Source organism: Neltuma alba, unplaced genomic scaffold (genome assembly GCF_004799145.2).
Source record: "Neltuma alba isolate B1F8T4 unplaced genomic scaffold, ASM479914v2 tig00005219_pilon, whole genome shotgun sequence".
NCBI lineage: Eukaryota > Viridiplantae > Streptophyta > Magnoliopsida > Fabales > Fabaceae > Neltuma > Neltuma alba.
In genome coordinates, this window is record NW_021634021.1 from 43,411 (window position 1) to 69,299 (window position 25,889).

At 37.8% G+C, this 25,889-nt stretch overlaps 2 protein-coding genes and 1 pseudogene across 2 annotated transcripts; 2 read left to right on the forward strand and 1 right to left on the reverse strand.

Moving 5' to 3' along the window:
• Window positions 1–2,235: 2,235 nt before the first annotated feature.
• On the reverse strand, window positions 2,236–3,303 carry LOC114747122 (bZIP transcription factor 44-like). Its single transcript, XM_028935413.1, has one exon. The coding sequence runs from the start codon at window positions 2,916–2,918 to the stop codon at window positions 2,451–2,453; it is 468 nt and encodes a 155-aa protein (XP_028791246.1). The 5' UTR covers window positions 2,919–3,303; the 3' UTR covers window positions 2,236–2,450.
• A 6,709-nt stretch (window positions 3,304–10,012) lies between these two features.
• LOC114747118 (AP-4 complex subunit mu-like) lies at window positions 10,013–20,159 on the forward strand (annotated as a pseudogene).
• A 2,731-nt stretch (window positions 20,160–22,890) lies between these two features.
• On the forward strand, window positions 22,891–25,436 carry LOC114747117 (fatty alcohol:caffeoyl-CoA acyltransferase-like). Its single transcript, XM_028935407.1, has 2 exons — window positions 22,891–23,458; window positions 24,350–25,436. The coding sequence occupies exons 1-2, from the start codon at window positions 23,024–23,026 to the stop codon at window positions 25,286–25,288; spliced, it is 1,374 nt and encodes a 457-aa protein (XP_028791240.1). The 5' UTR covers window positions 22,891–23,023; the 3' UTR covers window positions 25,289–25,436.
• The last annotated feature ends 453 nt before the right edge of the window (window positions 25,437–25,889 follow it).

Here is a 25,889-nt window from a genome sequence, read left to right on the forward strand (position 1 = left end):
TTATTTTGATCCTAAATATAAGATCACAAATTCACAATCCATTTTGTCTCTCATATTTATGTATTTTTTTTCAAGGTAGTCCTTCTAATAAGGACAATTCTAGCCAATACACTTGATTAGCAAGGATATTTTAGAAAAGACAACACCTATCTATTACAAATAACTAACTTAACTTATTTTCTTAATCTCCTCAAATTAGTCAACTAGCTCTTATAATTAGGACGGAAGGTAGTACTACCTTCTATCCTTAATATAAAAGCAAGATAACTAATTTGAATATATTAAAAAAATTGTTAAGTTAGTTATTTATAACAAATATGTATCGACTTCCTTAAATTACTCTAATTCAACCATGTATATTAGAATTACATTACATTTGGGTGAAAATACCTTACAATAAACAAGAATATTTTTGAAAATATATTATAAACTTCAAAAGTAAAGTGGATTAAGATTTTATATTTATAATATTTAATTAACAGTTGTATTTGATTGATTTCATTCGAAGGTCCATCACTGTTATTAGTTGACCCTTTGGTTTTGTTATTTTCCCATTCCTCAGGCTGCGTGCTTCCTTGAATAATCAGTGTAAAAAAAACCGGACCGGACCGGCCGGTTCAACTGGTAAACCGGTGAACCGGTCAGTGGTCCGGTCCGGTTCATAAGCTAAACCGGGACCGGTTCAAACCGGATTGAACCAGTCAAACCGGTGTGAACCGGTGAAAACCGGTATGAACCGGTTTAAATAAATATATTGATATTTATCCTATTTTTTCTCATTTAACTCCTAATATCTCAATTATTATAGATTTAAATGAATTTTGATGATGAGTTTGGCATCAATAACTATTAATTTTAGTTATTGAAAAAATTATAAAGATCAAAATTCTCAATATTGTTGTACTTTATTATTATTACAATCAAATTCTTATTGTATTTCTTTATATTTTGTTATTAGTAATTATTATTATTGTTATATTTTGTCATTTTTAATTAAATTAAATTATTTTAATATGACCGGTTTGATCCCGAGTTGACCCCAATCTGACCCATTAACCCTTGAACCACTACCTCAATCGGTTTAGTGTCCGGTCCGGTTTTTTGTTCCTTGTGAATAATTGTTCAAGACGACTAGTGAAGAGCCAGAGGTTTAATGTAGATCAACTTTCTAATACAATTCACATTACAAACTAAATCTTAGATTTAGAACTATAGGCAATTTCATTTATTCTTTACATCATATATAGAGAAATTTCAATTAATTTCCCGCACCTTGTGCACGAGTCACCGATTCATAAGCCTAAATTATATACAAACAACTTGCTTTTGTTCAGCTTTAACGTACAAAGTTCTGAAATGTCTATGTGTGTGTGTGTAGGCTAGAAAATTTCAAGTTAACACAAAACATACATTTAACCTGAAAGTCATACTATTTTACAACGAACAGTAAATGTTGAAAATATGATCACTTTTGATGTCGTGTAATCTTTTTTCTGCTTGACAAATTGATGTATCAGTACATTTAGATGGTTTTTTTTTTTAATGTCTAGTCTTATACTTTTAGCGTGAATATTGAGCTAGAGGTGTGCTAATTAATTGGGAGTGCTTGTGTCTAAGAGTTAACTGTGAGGATTTAAAGATTTAATTGATAAAATTAATCGCAAATTTAATTTATTCCCCTAAAAGTGAGGTTAAAGTGTGTTCCATGTTTGTGGTCATGTGATATTATGGATGAAAGTTTATTCTTCTCACAGATGAAGAAAGCCTCAGAAAAGAATCGTCACTGTCTCCCTTCTACATGCCACTAATTCATGCATTCTTTTCTCAATCTGATCTCTCTCTCTCTCTCTCTCTACACGTGTGTCTGTGTGTATAACATTGAAGTTTCGAATAAATTTTTTTTTTTAAAAGCATTATGTTTTTAAAGGGAGGCGTGTGTATGTCTTGTGGGGAGGGAGCATGGGGGCCGTTGAGACTATTCTGTTTGAGTAATCTAGAAGTGTGTTTTCAAATGCGTATACCACGTTTTCATATTCATATACATTGATTACATTCATTGCTTGCTTAAGCATTATATCAAAATAAATATATATAAATATATACTTTTTACATTTGATTCTTTTGTGTATCAGTTATATACGCACACATTTAAAGGTCAAAAGTCAAAACTCAATCTAATAATATGCAGTGTAATATTCTTTTCGTGATGAGGCACGAAGAATTACGCTAAAAAGATACGGTAATGAAGACAAGCTTACACAGAAAAGCCACATGATCACAATATATATACAAATACAAACACACTAGTTAGATCAGCAACGTTCATCTCTCACCTTAAGCTAATAAACAACGAAGGACCTGAAAAGAAGATATTACAAATGAGAGCCCCGGTCCTCCCCATAACAAAACACCCCCACCCCCACCAACACTCTAATCAACCCACATATTTCTCAACATGGAAACATGTCTGCTGCACAAGCCATTATGGGTTGACTGTGACTCGAAAACATATTCATGGGATTCACGAAGTTCAACGATGCCTCGCTGGTGCTTCTTGTTCTTGTGCTGACGAGGTCGATGATATGATTCAGAGATCGAAGGGTTTGGGTGAGTTCAGCTATCTGGGCTCTCAGAACGCTATTCTCAGCCTCCACATTCTGATACATCTGCATCGCCATGTTTATGCTGGCGACGAGCTCGCTGTTTTCCTTTCGCAGCTCAACCAGTTGCGCCGCCATATCGTCCATGTGCTTCTGCTTTCGCACCCGAGATCGCCTTGCCGATTCACGATTCGCTTCCATCCTCTTCCTCTTCCTCTCCAACATCTCAAGCTGCAACAACTCCTCTTCATATCCTAAACTCTGATGGAATCTGGTGTTGGACAAGCACGAATTCCCACTTGGCGAGCCCATCATCATGATTTTGCTTTATATGTTTCTTCCTAAATTCTGAGAGACAATATTTAACTTGCAAAACAAAGATATGCACAAAGACAACTCCAAAAGCTTAAAATATGGTTATGTATACTTCAGTGCAGTAATATTATGGCAAGGGCGGCAAGCGATTCATGAAAAGACATAGAACCAATGGAGGAAGACGACAGAGAAAGACTGAGCCAAGGGGCTCATGCGCCTAAGGGCGGAGTTTACGATAATCCCCGAGCGGAGGATTTCACTAATGACTGGAGACATGAATGTGATCAAACATTACAGAACCAGATTGTGTAGGATCAGCGATATTCAATGGATTGATGGAAGATACTTTCTTTGGATCAGAGAAGATTTGCAGGGGAAGACGATGAGATTCCTGGGAATTAAAACAAACGGCGGAAGGCCAACTTCTAGAGGGACATGGAAGGGAAAGAACAGGAAAAAACTTGGAACTACGAAGGAGGCGAGGGATTAGAGGAGAAGAGCAAGTGACGGAAGATGGGGAAGGTTCAATATATATAGAAAAAAAAGGGAAAGAGGAAACAAATGGCAGAAAATAAGGGGGAAAATGATCATTCAAGAACGGAAAAAGCGATAGGCATCGGAATCTACTGTGGGGATTTGATGGCAACCCGATTTTGTACCAAGCGACAGCTGTTACTATTGCACGGAGTGATTTGTTGGAAATGAAATTTCTGCGTCCGAGTTTGATAGACATCTTAATATAATACCCTGGCTTCAACCTGTTCCGCGTCATTTAATTTGTCTATACCCCAAAAAATGTTTAAAAACTGGGGTTAAGATACATCCAGTTCCGTAAAATATTTTGTGTTTAGCAATTTGAAATATTTTTTAAGGTGTGTAAGAGTATTTTTTGATACATCCAACATCTCAAAATATTTTTTTCTAAGTGCGTCCAGTATCCAAAAATATTTTTTGGTACTTCTAGCACTAAGGCAAAAAAAATATTTCAAGGTATTGGGTGCCTCCTAAAAAATATTTCGAGGTACTAGACACACTTAAAAATACTTTAAAGTATTGGATGCATTCGAAAAAAATATTTCAAGGTGATAGATGCACTTTAACCCTAAAAACTGTCATTTTGAAGTTTTTCAAATACTACCCTCACTCCTTAATATAAAAATTAGTTTCACTTTCAATGTAATTTTAAATATAAGGTCATAATTTATTTTGTTTTTCATATTTATTTATTCTTTTAAAGTAGTTGTACATATTAAAAATTTCATCAAATAATAGTTTTAGCTAATATATATAATTAACAGGAGTATTTTAGAAAAGACAACACCTATTTATTACAAATAATTAACTTAACAAACGTAATCTACTCAAATTAGTCAGCCATCTCTTGTAACTTAATTAACTAATTTGAATAGATTAAAGATCTTAGTTAAATTAGTGAATATGATATATTTTTTCTAATATATCATAAACATCTTCTTTAATTCTATTCTTTAATTAGTTAATATGATTTGTTTTGCCTTGTAATATACTATAAGTATCTTCTTTAATTCCGATCCCTTTCTCCTTTCTCCTACTTAATTATTATTGGGAAATATTAATAGAGTTAATTTGAAAAAAAATGATAAACAAATAAAAAAGATCTTACATATAGAACTTATATCAACTACTAATTAAGGACTAGAGAAGCACTCAAAATTTTAATGTCGCTGTTAGCAAAAATAAATTAATGTCTCGTTAATTATCAAGGAGAGTCCACAAGTAGATAACGGTTTAGTAACATCATATTAAATTTTACTGCATAATCGATCCAGGTCATTTAACGATTTTCTTGATATATATAGACACACACACACAACTATTACAAGAAGTACTTCAAAAAAATTAAATAAATATGAGAGATAAGATGAAGAATGTTCTTATATTTTAAGCAAATTAAATGTGAAACTAGATTAGAGGCAGTATTAATAATGTTTTTAAAAAGACAAAAATCTCTCGCGCCACTTCATTTTTGTCTTGGGGAAGGAATCAAAATAATCCAAGCCGAATATCATCAATCTGAATTACTTGCAGTGCATTTATCACGACGTCATAATTAAGGCTAATCCGGCGATCGTAATTGTTTTTTAATCCTTTAAAAAGTGATTGTTAAACTAAGAATATTTAAATATTGACAACAACTAGAGACATGCATGTAGCACGATCACGCCTCCATATTCTTTAAATTTGTAGACTACTAACGTGCCTTTTGCAAATTGCAGTACTGTGAAAGATAAAAAGAGTCTTACACCATTGCCCACACCACTATCATAAAAGTAAAAGATGCATGGTTGGGAGAAAAAGAAGAAGAAGAAAACCAGTATATACAGATCGATTTACATCTCCCACCAGCCTGTCACGTGATCTCTTTTTTCCATTCTTAAACTGTAGCGTTTAGTAGCTCTCACAAAATGGATATATACCACACATTACAGTCACACAGAAAAGGATGCCACTTGAAACGCATTAATTTTATCAAATTAAAAATGCCAATATTCCTTTGAAAAAATTGTGTTTTTCTGGCCAACTCTTAACATCATGTGTGTGTGTATTCATTATTCAGGTCCTAGGAACGCAAATGGCGTTATTAGATTTGCAAATAGGGAGAGGGTGAGATCAGTTAATGGTGACAAAAGTGTAAAGTTAAGTTATTGTTTCCTCGAAGTTGGTAGTTTTGGTGATTATCTGATGCCGAAGAGCAACGAAGAAGTGGTCCCTTCCTCTCTCTCTTCCTCCAAGATAGGAAGCTTACAGATGAAGGGCAACAGATTTTGAACCTCAAAGTCTTTTTAGTCCCATTTGTATGCAAGTTGATGTGAAAAAAGTTGGTTTCACATCTTTAAAGAGTGACCCATATCTATATAGGCCTAGCTCACACATGCACAAAGGCCAACCCTACCTTAATAGGATCTCGTACGTTCCATCGAGTCACTGTGATATGTGATCTGCATAACCTTCCAAAGCACACAAAAGTGTCTGTTTCGTCCTCAACTTCCAAAGCAAATTGACACCTTGAGCAACAAGCTTCTCTCTCTCGATTCTCCCTAGTACTACATGATGCTACTGTATGCTTCTATATACGTGTCGAGATTCTGTATCTGATATGCACCATTAGAATTATTGGTTCAGTATTAAGAAATCCATCCGAAACGTTTTCGCATTCTTCCATTAATTGAAATAAAGAAAGGTACGTAGGAAAACTTTTGCGCAAGAAGAAAGGTGGTTTGTCACGTAGTTTTATAGAGATTTAAATGGTCCCTCTCAAAGGATACCTTTGCATTCAGCAACGAACTGATATGTTATTATTTGGGTAATATTCGGGACGATGAAATGAAATATACTAATGACCTGACATTAAAATAAGTGAAGTTCGCTATCTATTCTGCAAAGAGACGTTTTATGCCCAGCACGCGCACCATAATTTTGTACATATCTTTTAAATAATTAAGTTTTCTTTCATATGAAGTTCATGCAAAATCAAATTTCATTGCTGATATCACGTGTTGTGAGCATCAAGAGCTTTCCTTATCCATGGAGATTGGCATTACACAACAGAGAAATTAGATATAAATGAAGAAAAGAGGAGGAATCTTTTGGAGAATACACTCTTGCTCATTTATCTGCAAATTCAACTTGATTACTTGCGTCTCTTGGAAAACTATTTGTTCTTATGTTATACGTTGTGGTCATTGATCGACCCCAATAATAATATTATTAGCCTACTTGTGTAGTTGTATTCAATTTGGTATAATTGCACTGTTCATTTCATTGAAGGAAGACAGTCACGGGTTCTTCTCTTTCATCTATCTCGCAAAAAAAAAAAAAAAACTTCAATTTATATAGACATAGCGAAGTTAGAAACCAATAACAGTAGTTTTATGGAGAAATCGAAGAAAACGAATAATTAGACAAAGGGCATCTATATTTTCAAATGCACCAATATCCCATGCCAGTGATGGCATTGTTTCTTTTACCAGCTTGGAAAAGGGATTTGGTGGTGCATTTGTTGAGTGGGACGACGTACTATTTATTTCCACTTTCTGCAAAGTGGTGTCAAAATGAAGCCTCGTCGGGTCTTTCGAAGAATCTATATTGTATATTATTTTAGATGATCTCCCTTTTCTTCCTCTTTTGTTTAGCATGATTTCTAAATTACAATACTCTATCATGGCTTAAATACAAGAGAAAACCACTGTGAGATTCGAAAGCAAAAACAAAAGGAATTAAAAAAAAAAAAATCTCACAACAACACGTGAACATGCATGTAACGATAAGTAGTCTTGATGCAGGAAAGCGATAATTAGTTTCATGTTGCTTATCACTTGTTTGAAGATTTACATCATAATGATTTTCTCTAATTATAAAAGCAAATATAATGTTAACTAATTCACATGACTTAAGAAAATAAGTTCAGTTATTTGTAAAAAAAAATGTACTAATTTTCTTAAAGTATCATTCTTTTTAATCATTTATTTTGGAGTATTATCAATATCATTAACTTATAAAACATCACACAATAATCTAATTCTACCGCTACTTTGGAAAAAATAATGAAAATATATAAGTTAAGAGATTAAACTCTCATATTAGGGATTAAAACAAACTATCTGACGCTCATATATTTAAGGTCAAATAAGCTATTGTACTATATATCTCATTGTCGGGTCTTTGCTCTTTTGTTTTGCGGATGTTTTGGAGAAAAAAAAAAAAGGGCTTACTCGTTGTCATTTTGAGGCAAAAAACAAAGAAAGGCTTATTCATTAGCATCCTTTGCAGACCATATATGTCGTCGGTCACACAGAACGTCAAATTAATTAAGAGGCATTATATTTAATTGAATCCACCTTGAAAATAAAGTATCTAGCGACCAAAAGTTTCGCAAAGGAATTGAAACAGCTTGTCTTTAACTTTAAATTACTTTAGAAATCAACTCCATGTGCAGCTACAGTTCGCTCCTTTGCCAACTTTAAGACCTCCCAGTCGTTCCTCACATTAGGAAACGCACTCATGTTGTTTCTTTTACATATATCTATCATACATTTTCAAACCAGAACGAAAGCAATTAAAGCCACTGAAAGTTGCCGTACGAACGTGCAACTTGAAAGGAATCACATATATTAACTCCGATCCTTATTATAAGACTCAGTTGACTAATTTGGAAAGATTAAGAAAATTAGTTAAATTAATTATTTATTATAAATAAGTGTTCTCTTTCCTAAAACACCCTTGTTAATCATGTATATCACTTAGAGTTACCATTTTATGAAATATTTCATATGTGCAACTATTTTAAGGACTACTTTGGAAAAAATCAATAAATATGAAAGGTAAAGTGGATTGGGGTCTTATATTAAATTAAAAGTCAAACAAGTTCTTATAATAAAAAACGGAGGTAGTATATTAGTTAGTGAGGTCATTTCATCTTTTCGTCTTGTTACAAACCTTATCGCTAGATTTCGCTGTCAGTGTCCTTCATATTTTTTTGGCCTTAGCTTCATCCCGAAGGCAAATTATTGATACTACATTCGCTCTTCTTCATTCTGTCATCAGCAATTGTGAACTTGGAACGTTTGGGTAAGCATCAAGCATAAAAGTTAAGCCAAGAGGATATGATTTGCCGGCAGGTTGATACATTCAATAATTATGTGTACAGAGAGAGACAAGGAGGTTAGAACGGAATTTCAGTTCAAAATAAAGATACAGAGAATCGATTGAAAGAGGATTTTGTGTTCACATTGTTATGGGGGATGAGGCAATGGAGAAAGATTTGAGAGGGGAGATACAAAGCAAACCTCCGTAGCATTGAGAAGACAGAAAGAAAATAAAGGAAAGGCCTGAGAGCCTGACAAAGTCACCTCTACTTTTGTTGTTTCTTGACTTGGCAAAACCCCCCAAGAGATCCTCACCCCGTACTCGATAAAAATATCTCTCCACTTTGAATTACTCTTTTTTTTTTTTTTAAAAAAAAGCATTCTATTTAAATAGATTCATGAGACTCTCCTCACATATATTTTCCATCTTTTTCCTTACCTTTGCGCGATAACTTGCCTGACCAGCCTTGTGCAACATAAATATTGCCCTCAAGGCACTGGATTCCGTGGTTTTCCCCCATATACATATCTTCTTTTTTTTTGGGAAAATCGCAAAAAAAAAAGACTATAAAAATTGCAAATATGGTATTTTGTTAAATTACGTGTTGTTATTTGCAATCTAATTGTTTTCAAAACCCATAAAAATGTTATAACAGATTTCAATTTGCTATTTTATAATTTTCACAGTTTTTTTGTGATTTTTTCTATTTTTTTCTTTTGCTAACAAAAGTACCGAATTCAACTGGGCCTAGAGTAGGGCCAATGGTCCAAACAAAACCATCAGAAGAGGGACACCGAGCAAGTTCGTTAGGCCCAACTCAAACCCAAAATGATTATGGGCTCATTCTCATGCTTTCTAGTCACGCGTTTGCTTGTGTGGCCTGTGAACTCTTTTATCTGGACAGCAGCCCATGAACTTCAAACACTCAACCCCATTCTCAGGCATGAATAAAAAGACGTCTCCTGGACAAAAACTAGTTTTAAGAAAAATGTCCAAAATTGCGGTCCACAAAAGGGTTTGAAATTCGCGAGATGTTTCAAATTTTATGTTCCTTTCACATAACCCGAATTTACTTATTTATTTATTTATTTGGAGCATAAGGACACCAGCACTATTACGAACGTGAATCACGACTTCTCTCGCGGGTTTCCATGTCGGGTGCTGGGCAAAATATCATGCTTGGGAATTGGGAGCCAAGTTTTTTTTTTTCCCCCTTAATAATTTTGTCAGAACAATTGTCCAACTTACCGAGGGATCAACGATGGAGAAAAGGTGCCTTTGGTGGAAGCTATGTGGGGTCAGCAAAACGTGGCAGTTAGCGAACAAGACAAACAAAATAAAACGTGGCAGTTCGAGTGTGCTTGTGGGGGCCACCATCCTCTCCGCTGACCTAAGATTGAGCAGGAGGAAAACGGAAAAGATGAGGCGATAAAGGATTGCGAACCGGAGTTGAGCTGTGAGTCCAGAGTCCGGAATCTGGAGAGCCAACACATAGAGTCAAGGCTGTGAACATGATCTCTCAGTTCTTCGTGCTTTCACAGAGGGGTGACAATATCGTCTTTCGTGACTGTGAGTCTCTGCGCCGTACTCTTATTCTTATCCTGTTATCCATGTACTGCTTGTTCACTCTCCGTTCCTCCTCCTTTTTCCATTAGTCAAATTGTAATTAGTAATGGAAAATTCTACCTAATATGAGGTTTTTCCGTTTTGATTAAGCAATCGCTCGTCTTACTGTTTTCTTCCTTCGTAGTCCCGGAGCAGACGAAGCGTTATTGCTTCTGTAGCAGAACATGCTTCTCCCTTGATCATATAGCTGCCACTGTTATGTGCTTTACTCTCCGTGAATTACTTCTTGGTGTTATAGTAAAAAGCATCCATTTCTTGAAACTTGTTTCATTTTCTTTGTTTGTTTATGAATCCCACAGGACTTTATTTACCTCACATGAAACTTTGTGTAGTGCCGGCTAGATATTTTGGAGGGCCCTCCGGCCTGGCTTTACTGGTTCTTTACTCTCAATTATCATCCTCATGCTAGAACGAAACCCTGAATGAGTTTGATATTCAATTGTGTTCTGACCTGTCCGTGAGAAATAATTCACACTCTCGTGACATAGCAGTAACTAAGCCATATCACTCACTGAGAATAAGAAATGCGGAAATACGAAGGAGGATAGTACTCAAAGGTACTAAGAAAGACGGCAATCAACATAAACGTTGCGCAGGCCACACGAAAACTAATGCAAATGAGCTCTCGAATCCATCTGTTCTACCTCGGATGATTCCGAAACAACCTGTGATGTGAATAACCAAGAGAAGTGAAGAAAACAATCCTGTTCAATGACGTGTGGCAATTGACACTTTTTTCTTCCCTTTTGGCTTTAAATTAAATGCAGATCGTGCTGATGTACAGAAAGGGAGTGCGGAGACATTTTTCCGCAAAGTGAAGTTCTGGAAAGAGGATGATGAAGGAGATGCTCCTCCTGTATTTGTCGGTATTCTCTACATGATAAGAAATTGTTAAAGTGTAATTTTTTTCCATTCTCCTAGGAATATTTTCCCAGGAACCTCATGTCTGAGATTATAAGTTATTTTACGTTTCTGTTTGCCTTGAGTAGTTCATCAGTTTCTTTCCATTTTAGTTGCGGACTACTCTCCTATTTCTTTGCATTTGCTGGTTAAACTGAATAAAAAAACGTAGATTCTAGACAACTTGTCCTCAATTTCATCCTAATCATTATTTTTTTCCCTTTTGCTCATCTGGCTGCTGTTTTTTTTCATAGAATGTAGATGGCGTCAACTACTTTCACGTGAAGGTTTCTGGATTATTGTTTGTTGCTACAACAAGAGTCAATATCTCCCCTTCTCTTGTTTTGGAACTTCTTCAAAGAATTGCACGGGTCATCAAAGATTACCTTGGAATTCTTAATGAAGATTCATTGCGGAAGAACTTTGTGCTCGTATATGAATTATTGGATGAGGTCATTGTAAGTATTTAGCATTCTTGTTGGCTGAGTTGAATGTGGAATACCTGTCCAAAATTGTCATGCGGCAATGTATTTCCTTTCTAATCCAGTTGGTTTAGGCTTTGGTGAACATTTCGTGTTTACATTGTCTTTATGATTCTAAGTTTCACACACAACTTTTGGTCATTATGTTTGGATTCCTTTCTTTCAGTTTCTCACAGACAGCTGCTTTCAACTTTTCATTTGCCAAATCTGAGAGTCCCCTCTTCACTCTTCGTGATGATCTTTTGTGAATTTTTTTGATGATATTTTGTTAATGGTCTAATAGGTTTTTGTTTACTTTGCTGAATACTTCATGCTCATATATTATTCCATATGATTGGGTTACAATATATAGAGTCCGGATGAGAGATAATATCCGGATACAATCAATCAGCCATAAATTACATATATTGCAATATCTCAATAAATCAGGAAATATATCTTCTAGCTAATATCATGGGCAATAAATGGAGAGAATCAAGGGAGATAATCAGGGGCTTTCTAACACTCCCCCTCAAGCTGGAGAGTAAATGTCAACCATTCCCAGCTTGCTTCGAAGCCCTTCAAACTTGACTCTGGCTAAAGGTTTGGTCATGACGTCAGCAATCTGATCAGTTGAGCGCACATAGCTCAGGTTAATTGTGCCATCTTCAACCTTTTCTTTGATGAAGTGTCGATCAATGTCAACATGCTTTGTTCGGTCATGATACACAGGATTCTTGGTCATTTCAATGCTGGCTTGGTTGTCACACCAGAGGTTCATAGGTCCTTCATAGGAAATTCTCAATTCCTTCAGAAGTCTGATCACCCACATTCCTTCACATACCCCCAGGGCTACAGCTCTTAGCTCAGCTTCAGCACTACTCCTTGAGACTACTGTCTGTTTCTTGCTTCGCCAAGTGACTAGGTTTCCCCAAACATAAGTGCAGTATCCTGTGACAGATCTTCTGTTATCCACAGCTCTCCCATGATCTGCATCAGTGTAGACCTCTATGTTCCTTGTACTCCCCTTTTTAAAGAATATTCCTCTTCCAGGATTGAGTTTGAGGTAGGTCAGGATTCTGTATACTGCTTCCATATGTTCTTCCTGGGGTTGATGCATAAATTGGCTTACTACTCCAACAGCATAGCTAATGTCAGGCCTTGTATGAGTCAAGTAGATCAGTTTACCTACAAGTCTTCTGTACCTTTCTGAGTTGACTGGTACCCCGTCTGGTTTCACTTCCAGATTACATGATTCTTCCATAGGCGTCTCACTAGGTTTAGCCCCAAGTATTCCTGTTTCGTGGAGCAAATCAAGTGTGTACTTTCGTTGAGACACACTTATACCCTTTTTGGATCTTGCAACCTCCATTCCAAGAAAGTACTTCATTTGTCCTAGGTCCTTCACTTGGAATTCCCTAGCTAGAGCTTTCTTGAGTTGGGAGATAGAAACTTCATCACTGCCAGTTATGACTATATCATCCACATACACAATTAGGATCGTTACCTTTCCATTACTGTGTTTAACGAAGAGAGTGTGATCAGCTTGTCCTTGGACGTAGCCAAACCTTTTGATTGCCTTGGCAAACCTATCGAACCACGCTCGTGGAGACTGTTTCAGGCCATATAGTGATTTCTTCAGTTTGCAAACTGAGTTGGGTGGAGCTATTACTCCATCTGGGATTTCCATATACACTTCCTCCTCCAAATCTCCATTTAGGAAAGCATTCTTCACATCTAGTTGATGTAGAGACCAATCAAGGTTAGCAGCTAGAGACAGGAGTACCTGGATGGTGTTGAACTTTGCCACAGGAGCAAACGTTTCCTGATAATCAATCCCATAAGTCTGGGTGTACCCTTTTGCAACTAATCTTCCTTTGTACTTGTTGATACTTCCATCAGGATTGAATTTAGGGGTGAAGATCCACCTGCAACCCACTGCTTTCTTGCCCTTAGGAAGTGTGGTAATATCCCACGTGTTATTTTCCTTTAAGGCTCTCAACTCCTCATATGCGGCACGTTTCCAATTAAGATCTTTCATAGCCTGTTGAAATGTTTCTGGAATCTTCACCTGTGAGCTATTCACCACAAAGGTTTGCATTCTAGCAGATAAATTGCCATAGGAGACAAATTTTTGAATAGGATGCTGAGTACATGATCTTACCCCCTTTCTAAGTGCAATGGGCCATCCTAGCTCTTCAGGATCCAACTCTGGATTGGAATCATGTTGCTGCCTTGGAATGGAAGGAACCCTACTACTACTATCCTGCTCACCTGATTGAGGACTTGAACGCTCTGTCACCCCTGCATCAATTTCAGCATTGTTTCCATTGGGTGAGTCGGGTGAGGAGTGTTTGTGGGGTTTTGGTGCTCTAGTGGAGGTGTAGGACTAGGGGTTTTTGGTTCCGGTTCAGGGACAATGATTTCTTCTTGTGGTATGGCAGGTTCAAGAGGGGTGGTAAGATGTGTGTTGGGATTGGTTGTAGGTTCAGGTGTAATTAGCCATTCTACTCCATAGTGCTCCCCCTGAATGGGTAATTTGGGATAATAAGCATCATCCTCATAAAAAACTGTGTCTTTGGAGATTATGAGTTTTCTGGTAGTGGGACAATAACACTTATATCCCTTTTTGGTGGAGGAATACCCTAGGAAAATACATTTTTCTGCTCTAGCATCAAGTTTGCCCCCATCATGTTTATGAACAAAGACGACACACCCAAAGACCTTTTGAGGGATGGTATTGATGATAGGTGAGGTGGGGTAGGTCTCGAGGAGTTTTTGAATGGGGGTAGTGAAATGGAGAATTTTTGAGGTCATTCGATTGATGAGATAAGCAGCGGTTAGCACAGCATCTCCCCAAAACAGACTTGGAACATTTCTTTCCATCATAATAGCTCGGGTTACTTCTAGAAGATGCCTATTTTTCCGCTCAGCAACTCCATTTTGTTGAGGAGTATAGACACATGAGGTTTGGTGATGGATTCCTTCCTGCTCAAGAAATTCCCTAAAGGCTCCACTCACATACTCTTTGGCATTGTCACTTCTTAGAACTTTGATGGGAGTTTGGAATTGGGTTCTCACAAAAGAGTGAAAGTTTTTGAAAATTTGTAAAGCTTCGGATTTTTCTTTCATAAGGTAAACCCATGTGACCCGGGTGTGATCATCGATGAATGTAATAAACCACTTTGTGCCTGTTCGGGTGTTGATTTTGGCTGGTCCCCAAATGTCAGTATGAATCAATGTAAACGGGGCAGTAGGTTTGTAAGTATGTTTGGGATAAGAGGCGCGAGTTTGTTTGGCAATTTGACACGTTTCACATTGGAAAGGAAAAGAATTTTTATTGAATAAAGTTGGAAACACATGCTTCATATAATCAAAGCTGGGGTGGCCTAATCTTTGATGCCACAACATTACATTTTTATTCTGAGAATTAGAGCTAACCATAGCTTTCTTGGCTCCTGCAGTCTTCATATCTTTTCCTTCAAAGTAGTAGAGTCCATCCCATTCTTTAGCAGTCAAAATCTTCCTCCCCGAGGTCGAATCCTGAAAAACACACTTAACATCATCAAAGATTACCCGACATACTTGTCCTTTAGTCAATTTGCTCACAGATATAAGGTTGCAGGTAAGAGCAGGAACAAACAAAACATTATGGATTTCCAGATCATCAGATAGGGCCACAATGCCAACACCCTCAACTTTAGTATATAGTCCAGTTGCTACTTTTACCCTAAGGTTCTCATGGCAATATTTGAGGTTTTGAAGAGGGACTTATTACCAGTCATGTGGTCTGTAGCACCGGAGTCAACAATCCAGGTTTCATCACTAGTTACCATTGCATTAAGGGCTATAATAGAATTACCTGACTGAATCAAGTTCACGTTGGGAACTGATTTTGATTTGTTTTGTTTTTCAAGTATCTTACGAAGCATTTGAAGCTCTTCTCTGGTCAACTGGTCTCCCTCATCACCTTTTTCTTCAGAGGAGGTGTGGTGGCTTTTTCTATCTTCCCGTTGTTTCTGCTTCCCTTGGGTTGGTTTCCCATGTAGTTTCCAACATTCGTCTCTGGTGTGGCCTTTCTTGTTACAGTGATTGCACCACTTGTTCCCTTTCTTCTCAGATCCCTCGAATGTTGGGGACCTCCTCATGACTAATGCTGAGCCATCTACTGGGGTTTGGTTACCCTGAGTGAGGTGTCTCCGGCTTTCTTCAAACTTGACCATACTGAAGACTTCAAATAGGGAGGGAAGCGGTTTTAGACCCATAATTCTGCCTCTTACTTCTTCAAAGACATCATTCAAACCCAATAGGAAGTCATAGGTTCGTCCTTTTTCCACCAGTGTCTGTAGTAATTAGCATCATCCATGTCCTTCCAAGGATGAACTTCAAAGAGATCCAACTGCTGCCATATCTTCGTTAAAGTGCTGTAATATTGTGTTACAGTTAAGTTTCCTTGCTTCAGATCTTTGAGCTGCCTCCTTAGATCCAATAGGGCTGCAGTGTTGTCTAGTGTGGAGTAAGTCCTCTTAGCAGCGTCCCAGATTTCCTTAGCTGTGCTTGCCAAGAGGTATCCTTCACTGATTTCAAGAGTCATTGAGTTGCACAGCCAAGACATCACCTGATTATTTTCAGCAAACCAGGTGTCAAATTTGGGATCATTATGTGAAGGTTGTTTTGCCTCTCCATTGATATATTTCTCCTTACGCTTCCCACGTAGATACATTAATACACTTTGAGACCATTGGAGATAGTTGCTACCATTAAGTTTGTGAGCCACCACCATAGCTTGATGTTCAGAGGTTAGGGATGGTTCTGGATCAGAGGCTTGAGAGGTGACTAAAGGTGAAGAAGGAGTGCTTTGAGTATTTGAGGATGTACCGGACATAAGGGCCATTGGAATATTACGAACGGACCCAAAAAGGGGTGGGAATTCTGATGGGTTCATTTTCTGGATCTCTGGGAGGCACTGTTGGTTTCCGGCGGCGGCGCGTGCAATTCACGCGCAGAGGCAGTGGCGGCGCGTGGGCTTCACGCGCGGAGCTTGTGACGGCGCGTGGGCTTCACGCGTGGAGCTTGTGACGGCGCGTGGGCTTCACGCGCAGCTCCGTTCGGCGTCGTCTTCAAGGGATGCGCCGATCTGAGGGCGCCGGTGAGGACTGGAGGGGCGGTGTCGTCCACGGTCTGCTCCTGGCTTCAGATCTGGGACGCCTCACTCTCTCTCTCTCTCCTCGCGTTCTCTCTCTCTCTCTCTCTCACGGCAGCGACGCACGAAGTTTTCTGGGTTCAGGAGGAACCCTACGCTCTGATACCATGTTTACTTTGCTGAATATTTCATGCTCATATATTATTCCATATGATTGGGTTACAATATATAGAGTCCGGATGAGAAATAATATCCGGTACAATCAATCAGCCATAAATTACATATATTGCAATATCTCAATAAATCAGGAAATATATCTTCTAGCTAATATCATGGGCAATAATGGAGAGAATCAAGGGAGATAATCAGGGGCTTTCTAACAGTTTTTAAGGATTGAAACTAAATTCCCTGCATTGCGTGGCTTATATTATGTAGTTGTGAACACCTGATTTTTCTTTTATTTCTGTCCTTATTTGTTTTTGAAGGTTATCATTTTGCCATGTTTATGATTCCATCATTTCATCTTTAATTAATATGTACCTTTGCTGAAATGTATTCGTATCAGGATTTTGGTTATGTCCAAACTACATCAACTGAGGTTTTGAAGTCGTATGTTTTCAATGAGCCAATTGTGGTTGATGCTGCACGATTGCCTGCCCTTGGTCCGGCATCCATTTTTATGGTAATCACTTGTTTAGTCAGTTTCATGCTATAAGCATATTTTGTTGGCTGTTTAGATGAATTTATGGTCTCATTACCTGTCAAAACACTTGTATCTGCAGCAAGGGACCAAACGAATGCCAAGAACAGCTATTACAAAATCTGTTGTTGCAAATGAGCCTGGGGGGTAAAAAGAGGGATGAGATTTTTGTTGACGTGATTGAGAAAATAAGTGTCACATTTAACTCCAGTGTGAGAATTTAGTTCTTGTTATGTACAGTTTTTCCCATGACACTTGCTGTATGTTTATCTCTTATACACGTCTATGAATTCAAACTTTTGAAGCACTTTGACATGAATTTATCATTGCAACCAGGGATTCATACTTACTAGTGAAATAGATGGCACCATCCAAATGAAGAGTTATCTTACTGGCAACCCAGAGATTCGACTTGCTCTCAATGAGGACCTTAGTATAGGAAGAAATGGTAGGTCAGTTTGTGGTATAGTTTATTTTCCCACAAATGCTAGCTAGGTTTTTTTTTTTTTTTTTTGGGGAATTCCCCTGTTGTGAAACATAGTCTTTAATATATCCCTGATGTCATTTAGTCATCTCTTTTGACAGATTATAGAAGTTCAGGGGCTGTTATCCTTGATGATTGTAACTTCCATGAATCTGTGCACCTTGATGATTTTGACATTGACCGAACTTTGACGTTGGTAAGTTCATAGTTGATCACCATAAATATATCAGTTTGAAAGGTTTTTATATATGAATCTCTTGACAAATCATTGTTTTATTGTAGGTGCCATCCGATGGTGAGTTTCCTGTCATGAATTATCGAATGACTCAACCATTTAAGCCACCCTTTCGTATCAGTGCATTGATTGAAGAAGCAGGACCCCTTAAGGTGATTTAAACGCCCTATGATTTTCGACATCTTAATGTCTTGTTTATCACTCCGAAAGTCTGTAATTTTCTTAGGCTGAAGTGATCATCAAAGTGCGAGCAGAGTTCTTACCAAGCATCAATGCTAACACAGTTCTTATAGAGATGCCACTTCCAACATACACAACTCGGTATTTCAATCCAATTATCTTCCTTCATATACATAAAAGTTACATAGCAGAGGCACAATTTTTTGCTGACACAGCCTAATACATAGTAACATTTAGTCTGAGATACATGTCATTCTTGGGTTTTGTCCCTTTTAAATTACCTTTGACCTACTCTACGATGATGATAAAGATAAAAAGGATTGGGACAATGAAGCAAATTTAGAGACAACATAATTGAACATTTGGATGCCCTTATATGGGCGTATAGTGAACTGGCTTTGCATGTCCAAGTGCACAATTGAACTGTAAGCTTCTCCAAAGCACAAGAAATGGGTGCTTTATTGTGCATTTGAAGGTCTTCTTACCATCTTAGCTGCTTGCTTTTCCTACCTGTTGAAACTCAGTGTTAATTTTGAGTTGGAGCCCGGGGCTGTTGGAACAACGGACTTTAAGGAAGCAAATAAGAGACTGGAGTGGGGCTTAAAGAAGGTAGTTCTGAACTTACGATCTGTTATATTACCCCAAATAATTGATTTTAAGTTTTTGCAGTAGTTTGTCTTAGTTCCACTATAGTTTCCACATCTGCATATTTGATGCTATTATAATTACTACACTGGTAGGATTGGATTTTAGTGTTGACTCGTCCATTCTCTTGCAGATTGGTGGTGGAACTGAGCATACTTTACGTGCAAAGCTTACATCTTCACAAGAAATACATGGTACTGCGCTACTGGATGTTCTTTTTGGATATTTGACGAGATACATCCCTGCGAATAATTTAACTTGTTTGTATTGAGCACAGGAAATATTATGAAGGAAGCAGGGCCAATTAGCATGTCCTTCACTATACCCATGTACAGTGCTTCAAGGCTTAAGGTAAAATATTGAAAATTCTCTCGAAGCTATATTTGAAATATACTTCTTGTTAATGGGCTGAAACTGGATGCCCTGATCTAGAAATTTTTCGTGGTTCTGGTTGAACCATTGTCATGACTTGTAACAGTAGTGTTCTGTTAATCTAAGAAATTAAATGGTATCTGTCTATATCACTGGCTAAAAGAAAATGGCTTCCGTATATATGAAATGCTTTGTTGAATCTGGTTTTCTAGTCCACTATGGCAAGAATTTCAATACGATCAAAGATTAACCTATTATCTACTGATAGATTGCCTATCCTGATTAATCAGTTAGTGCCTACTAAAACTGAAACCGAGGAGTCGTTTGAAACCTTGATGGTGAGAGCAATTTAGTAATCACCAATCGAGTGTTCGAAATTGGCTCTCCTCTGTTGAAACTGGGTTATCGTCTTCGTGATTTAAGGATCATATTATCAACTTTGTTACCCATCATTGCCGGCTGTTTTTCTCATCTTTTTCTACTTAAATAAACACTTGTAATCTCGAGTAATTTTAAGATCCCACTTGTTGTGCCACAGGTGAAGTACTTGCAAATAGCGATGAAGTCAAAAGCTCATAATCCACATCGATGGGTTAGATATGTCACCCAATCAAACTCATATGTTGCTCGGTTGTAAAACAATCACACTTCTCCAGATGCAATAGCTGCCTACCTTTTCACCTAATCTGTAATAGTTAGTATGAGTCTGTGCCTTCCACGGAATCGAAGAAGTGGGCTGCACTGTTTCATAACTCATGAATTGTAGGACTTGTTAAGAATTTTATGTTATGTATACATCACGTTAACGTGGTCCTGAATCATCCCAGAAAGTCGCATTCTATAATTGGCTTGCACTGTGTGCCATTTCTTGTGTCCGTTTTTTAGCATATCAGGTCAAAAGATGGCAGGCCTTCAACATCGGAGACAATTACATTAGTAGACGAACAGTTAGTCCAATAGTGAGCATGATCTAAGATGATGTCAGATTATACTGGTCTTATGGTGTGAACTTAACGTATTACGTAACGGATCAGGCTCTAGTGAATTAGTGATGGTGGGGTGGGGGTTCTTTAATGATAGAATTTGGTCCCCAGATTGACGAGAGTCAAAAGCCGTTGAATCGAACCTGTGCTCGTTCTCGGCGAGAATTAGATTCCCTATTCTGATAATCTCTCAAAAGTCAAAAAGATGGATACATGTTCTTTCAAAGTTCTTTGCCTTTTCTCCCAAGTTTGTTGATTATTATATTTGGATTAAATGATCGTTAAGCCAGAGCTTAGTCAGTACAGCCTTTGTTTGAAGGGTTCACATCAATTACTGTATGTTTAATCAATTTAACAGGTCGAACCGTGTTTGAACACTGAACAATTTAGGGGGTGTTTGGGAATTAGGAGAAGTGTTTTTAAAAAATACTTTTTCACAAATTCAGATAAACTCTTCCATATATTTACTTCGTATATTGTAAAATCACTTTTGAAATTATGGTTAGATTTCTATCCAAACATCTTCTTAATCTCATTTGAATGTTATTAAGCTTTGTTTGGGATCATAATTATAAGTATTTATAAGCACGATTAAAAAGTCGAGATAAAATTCTTTTCATATACTTATTTCGTATTTTGTAAGTCATGATTAAAAAGTTATCTATAAACAATTCATAAATTTTGATAAGAATCTGTTGAAAACTGAAAATTAATCTGCAAGAAAAGAAAAGGGCAGATGATTTGAATTGCTGATAAACCAGATTTTAATTAAGCGTTACCGTATATGGTCCCTACTGGCAGGTAATCATATGAGAAGTTCACTCAAATTCATTGATGCTGCATTTTTTGGTTGAACCTGGTCATGGCAGTGATGACTAACAGGCTAAATTATGAGTACTTCTTTCAGATTAATGATTTTGTTTTCCTATCACTTTATAGAGATTTTGTAATTTTTTTCTTATTTACCCGAACTCATTGAAGACAAGCTCATTTGGAGAGCGTCCCTGCTGGGAATGTCGTCCGTGATTAAAGAAGCTCTTACTCAAAACTATGGTCCACATAAATACGGGAAGGAAGGAGGGACAATAAACATAAAACTTGAATGAGTCCGCACAGATGCCTAAAGCCAGAGAAGAGGCAGCATCCTGAAGCACAACAGCGAAACAGAGTACAATAATGAAACATGAATAAACAACGTTGTCCAATCCACCACTGTGTAACAAATAACAATGGAGCCACACTGTTGTCAGCCAGACATGCAACTGGGCTCTCTCTATCTCCCCCCCCCCTTCCCCCAGAGTTGGACACGAGGGTGCTACGATGGTACTAGCACCATAATAATGAATCGCATTACTTGAGGTTAGCGTGGCATTTGAGATGATATGACACCTTGAAATGACGACTAGAAAAGAGAGTCCTTCCCCTTTGCTTTCAGCTTGATTTGACCATTTTAGGACCAGCCAAAGTTTTCACTTCGTTCTCAACTTCACGTGTACCTCAAACTTTAACTTTTGCAAACCTTCTCCTTAAATTACTCCCAGAGACCAAAACAACTTACATTTCGAATTCACTGGGACAGAGACAGGGAGCGCTTCGATGCTTTCAGTTTCAACTATGAGGCCCACAAAGACAAATTCTAATTCATCATAACATTGTTGCTTGCGTGTGTTAATCCATCTCCGGGCTTTTCCAAAATGGTCATCTATCACACGATAGACCATTTACTAGGTTTCTTTCTTTTCTTTGTTTTGCTTTTAATTAAAATTGGCGTAACTGGGGCTCCATCATCTTCATCTATGCAATATGCATACTCGTTGGACAGGTGGAACGCAATTTAGCTGGTGAAGTCATCATCACTAACCGTAAGCAAACGGGTGCTTTTAAGGCAGAGTAACTGCAACGGTCCATGTGTTGTGGAGGATACGGTGAATATTCTCCGTCTCGGATCTTCAAATAATAATTATTTTTCCTTCGAAAAGGGCTTGCGGTTAGTGTCCCAGTTAATATAACCAAAATATGTTGAGATTTATTATTGTAATTTTTAATTTAATATAATTTTTATGTAAAATTAATAATAAAACGTATAATGTCAAATAATTTTGATGACCTAATTTATTTATCTTAAAATTCTTTTTTTTTTTTTTAAAGAAGACGTCATTGTTTTTAGAAAATATATATTATTTTTCACATTCAAAAAAACATATACTCAGGTTCATAAAAATCAGGAAGAATTACAATCAGTTCCAAAAAAAGATTTAAATTATTCTAACGTCCATCAACAAATAAAAAGTAAACAAAGACAAATTTTAAAGTGAGAATGACAATATATTTAGACTGGTCACTTGTTATTATTGCTTTTTGACAATTAAATTTTTTTTTGGATCTCTTGGTAATTCTCTCTAAAAATTAATAAAAATGAAAATAAAAAATTTTAATTTAAAAATATTTTTAAAACAAAAAGAAATTAAATACAATTTCAATTTCAAATAAAAAAAAATTAGGTCTCCATAAAACTTTGTACGCTTTTTAACGATGAGGCTGCCCTCATCTTAGCCTTCCCTTCTACCCAGTGGAATCTCATCGTACCTAGATTTTAAGATGATGTGTCGTTTGTGCCCCATCTCCCTTAACTTTTCACTCAAATCAAGCCCCTCCCTCTCCTTCGTCTTCCACCTCCTCTCCATCTCCTGGCAACGATCGTCATCATTATCTGAAAACTGCTACAGTACTAGGAAGATTTGAGAGCCAAAAAAAATGCTAAAATCAAAATCCAGGGACCTCCCAGATTGTCTATGTTCTAATCCACCCATCATAATCCGCCCGAGTGCTCCTACACCAAATCACTCTCTCTATCTCTCAAACCTTGACGACCAAAAGTTCCTCAGATTCTCCATTAAGTATTTTTATCTGTTCCGCAAATCAGTGAGCTTTGATGCGTTGAAGCTTTCTTTGTCCAGAGTTCTCGTGGATTACTATCCATTAGCTGGAAGATTGAGGGCCAGCGATGAAGACCAAGGGAAGCTCCACGTGGACTGCAACGCAGAAGGAGCTCTTTTCGTCGAAGCATTCATGCCCATCACCGCCGATGAATTACTAGAATCTTCCAACATGCCAAACAAGTCCTGGAGGAAGCTCTTATTTAAGGTGGAAGCTCAGAGTTTATTGGACGTTCCTCCTCTTATTGTCCAGGTCTGATTCTTGCTTGTTTCATTTCTTTCCTCTTATTCTCAATCAGCTTTTATTTCTTCTGTGGGTTTTTTTTTTTTTTTTTTTTTACCACAGACAGTGAAACCCAATTGGCTATAAGAAACTCTCTTGTTTCACTGATTCTTAGAAATGAACATATTGACTTATAAATTTACTTTGTTCCCGTAAAGTTCACTCGACCGAAAAAAAGTACATAAAACTTGCTTCATGCCTTGTGCATGAAGTATAAAAAGCAACTAAATGGAGCTTGTTCTGTCAACAGAGATGTCAGGTCCGTGCGTATTTCACTGTCGACAAGTTAGAATATATTAGTTTTTTAAGTTTTATTAGGTATGTTACTGTGCATATTCCCCGCCGGATAATAATAAGGGTATTCAGATTTCAGATCTCTTGAAAGCTTTGCATTCTCCAACTCGTTCAGTGCTTACCTGTAATGATTACACTTCCAAGCAATCATCAACGTCATTGATCAGCTTTCTCTTTAAACAATTCTCCCCGCAATTGATTCCTTTCTCGATACATGAAATTACCTCAACAAGCACGCGGTTGAGGGGGGGAAAAAAGAAAAGGAAAGGACCATTAATCTTTTATGCCTTCGTGAAATCTTGATGGCAACTTTATATCTTCCCTCCCTCTTATTATTCAACTTTATGTGGTCATAATCATATCCTATGCATTTACTTTCAAAATCATGTTTCGAGGTCGGGATCTCTGTGTTGAAATGCTGTTAATATTATGCCTCCTTTTGTTGCTTTCACGAAAGCATGTGTGTAAATGTATATAATATACGGCTGTTCCACCTTGCCTTGTATCATATTTTAAATTAATTTTACTTAAACTGACCATAATATCCTCATCTCGTTATCTTCACAGGTGACGAGTCTCCGATGCGGAGGAATGGCGGTGTGTACCGCCATCAACCACTGTATATGCGATGGCCTGGGCACATCGCAGTTTTTAAACGCCTGGGCCCACCTCACCACATCGCCGAATGGTGATCTGCCGATACTGCCCTTTCATTCTCGAAACATCCTCAAGCCTCGGAATCCTCCTCAGGTGAAGTTTTCTCACTCAGGATACACAAAAACTAACTCCTCATCATCATCATCATCTCAGGTGGACCTGGTAAAGTTATTGCAGTCGCAGACCCTCGTGGCTACGTGCTTCACTTTCACCTCTTCTCACCTTCTTCATCTCAAGAAGCAGTGCGTCGTAAAGTGCACGACCTTCGAAGCTCTGGCTTCGCACACGTGGCGCTCCTGGGTTCGATCGCTGGACCTATCCCCCGCCCTCAATGTGAAGCTCCTCTTCTCGGTCAACGTTCGCAAAAAGCTGAGCCCAGAAATCCCTCAGGGGTATTATGGGAACGGATTCGTGTTAGGATGCGTGGAGAGCACAGTAGAGGAGTTGCTGGAGACCGGCCTGTGCAATGGCGTGAAACTGGTGCAACAAGAGAAGGCAAGGCTGGACGACGGGCAAGTGAGGTCAATGATTGATTTGTTGGAGGACAAAACAGTAAAAACGGATCTATCGGCCAGCTTGGTAATATCACAGTGGTCGAAGCTAGGGTTAGAAGAGTTAGACTTTGGAGGAGGGAAGGCACTGCAAATGGGGCCTTTGACCAGTGATATTTACTGCTTGTTTTTACCGGTGGTGGGTGATTCTGATGCGGCGAGGGTGATGGTGTCAGTGCCGGAGGGCGTGGTTGAAAAATTTGAGTTTTACATGAAAGAGTATATTTGGGACAAAGAAGGGAACGGACATGTTCATAATGGTTATCATCTCCTCAACAAAATGGTTTTATCTGAATGACATCGATACCTTTATGCTTTTTTCTTTTTAGAGCTTTATTGATATGAAATCCAAGGGTCGTAGAATCTATATGTAATAGAATCTTATGGAGTCACTGAGTTTGTGAGCACATAATTAATGTATAAAGGAAAAGAAGCATTTGATCTAACTATCACAGGTTTGAAGCCGCGGGCTTGTGTATTCTTTGTTATTATTAGATTCACGGGTCTCTGTTATTATGATATTTTTGCTGCCAGCAAGCTGCATTATTGAATAGCAAAGTACAGAAACCCGATCCAACTTTTCTGAGGAACACAAAAGGCAGAGGAGGAGGCGTAAAACGGCATTAAAAGCGGGGAAAGGAAAAAATGGGAGGAGGCACGCGTATGTATGGGTGGGTCGGCGCTGCGAGCTGAAACGCAGGCGTCGTTTTCCGGCATTCATGAAGCTCTTTACCGTACCAGCTTTACTGTTGTGTTATCAATTCATGATGTCAAAGCAAAGCCTGGGTGAGCCCAAAGAGAAGGAAGCCGCAACGTGCTTCCTACATCCCATGGTCCAGGAAGAAATTTATATATATCTTTCGATCCTAAATAAAATATAGAAACTAGTTTGTAGTACA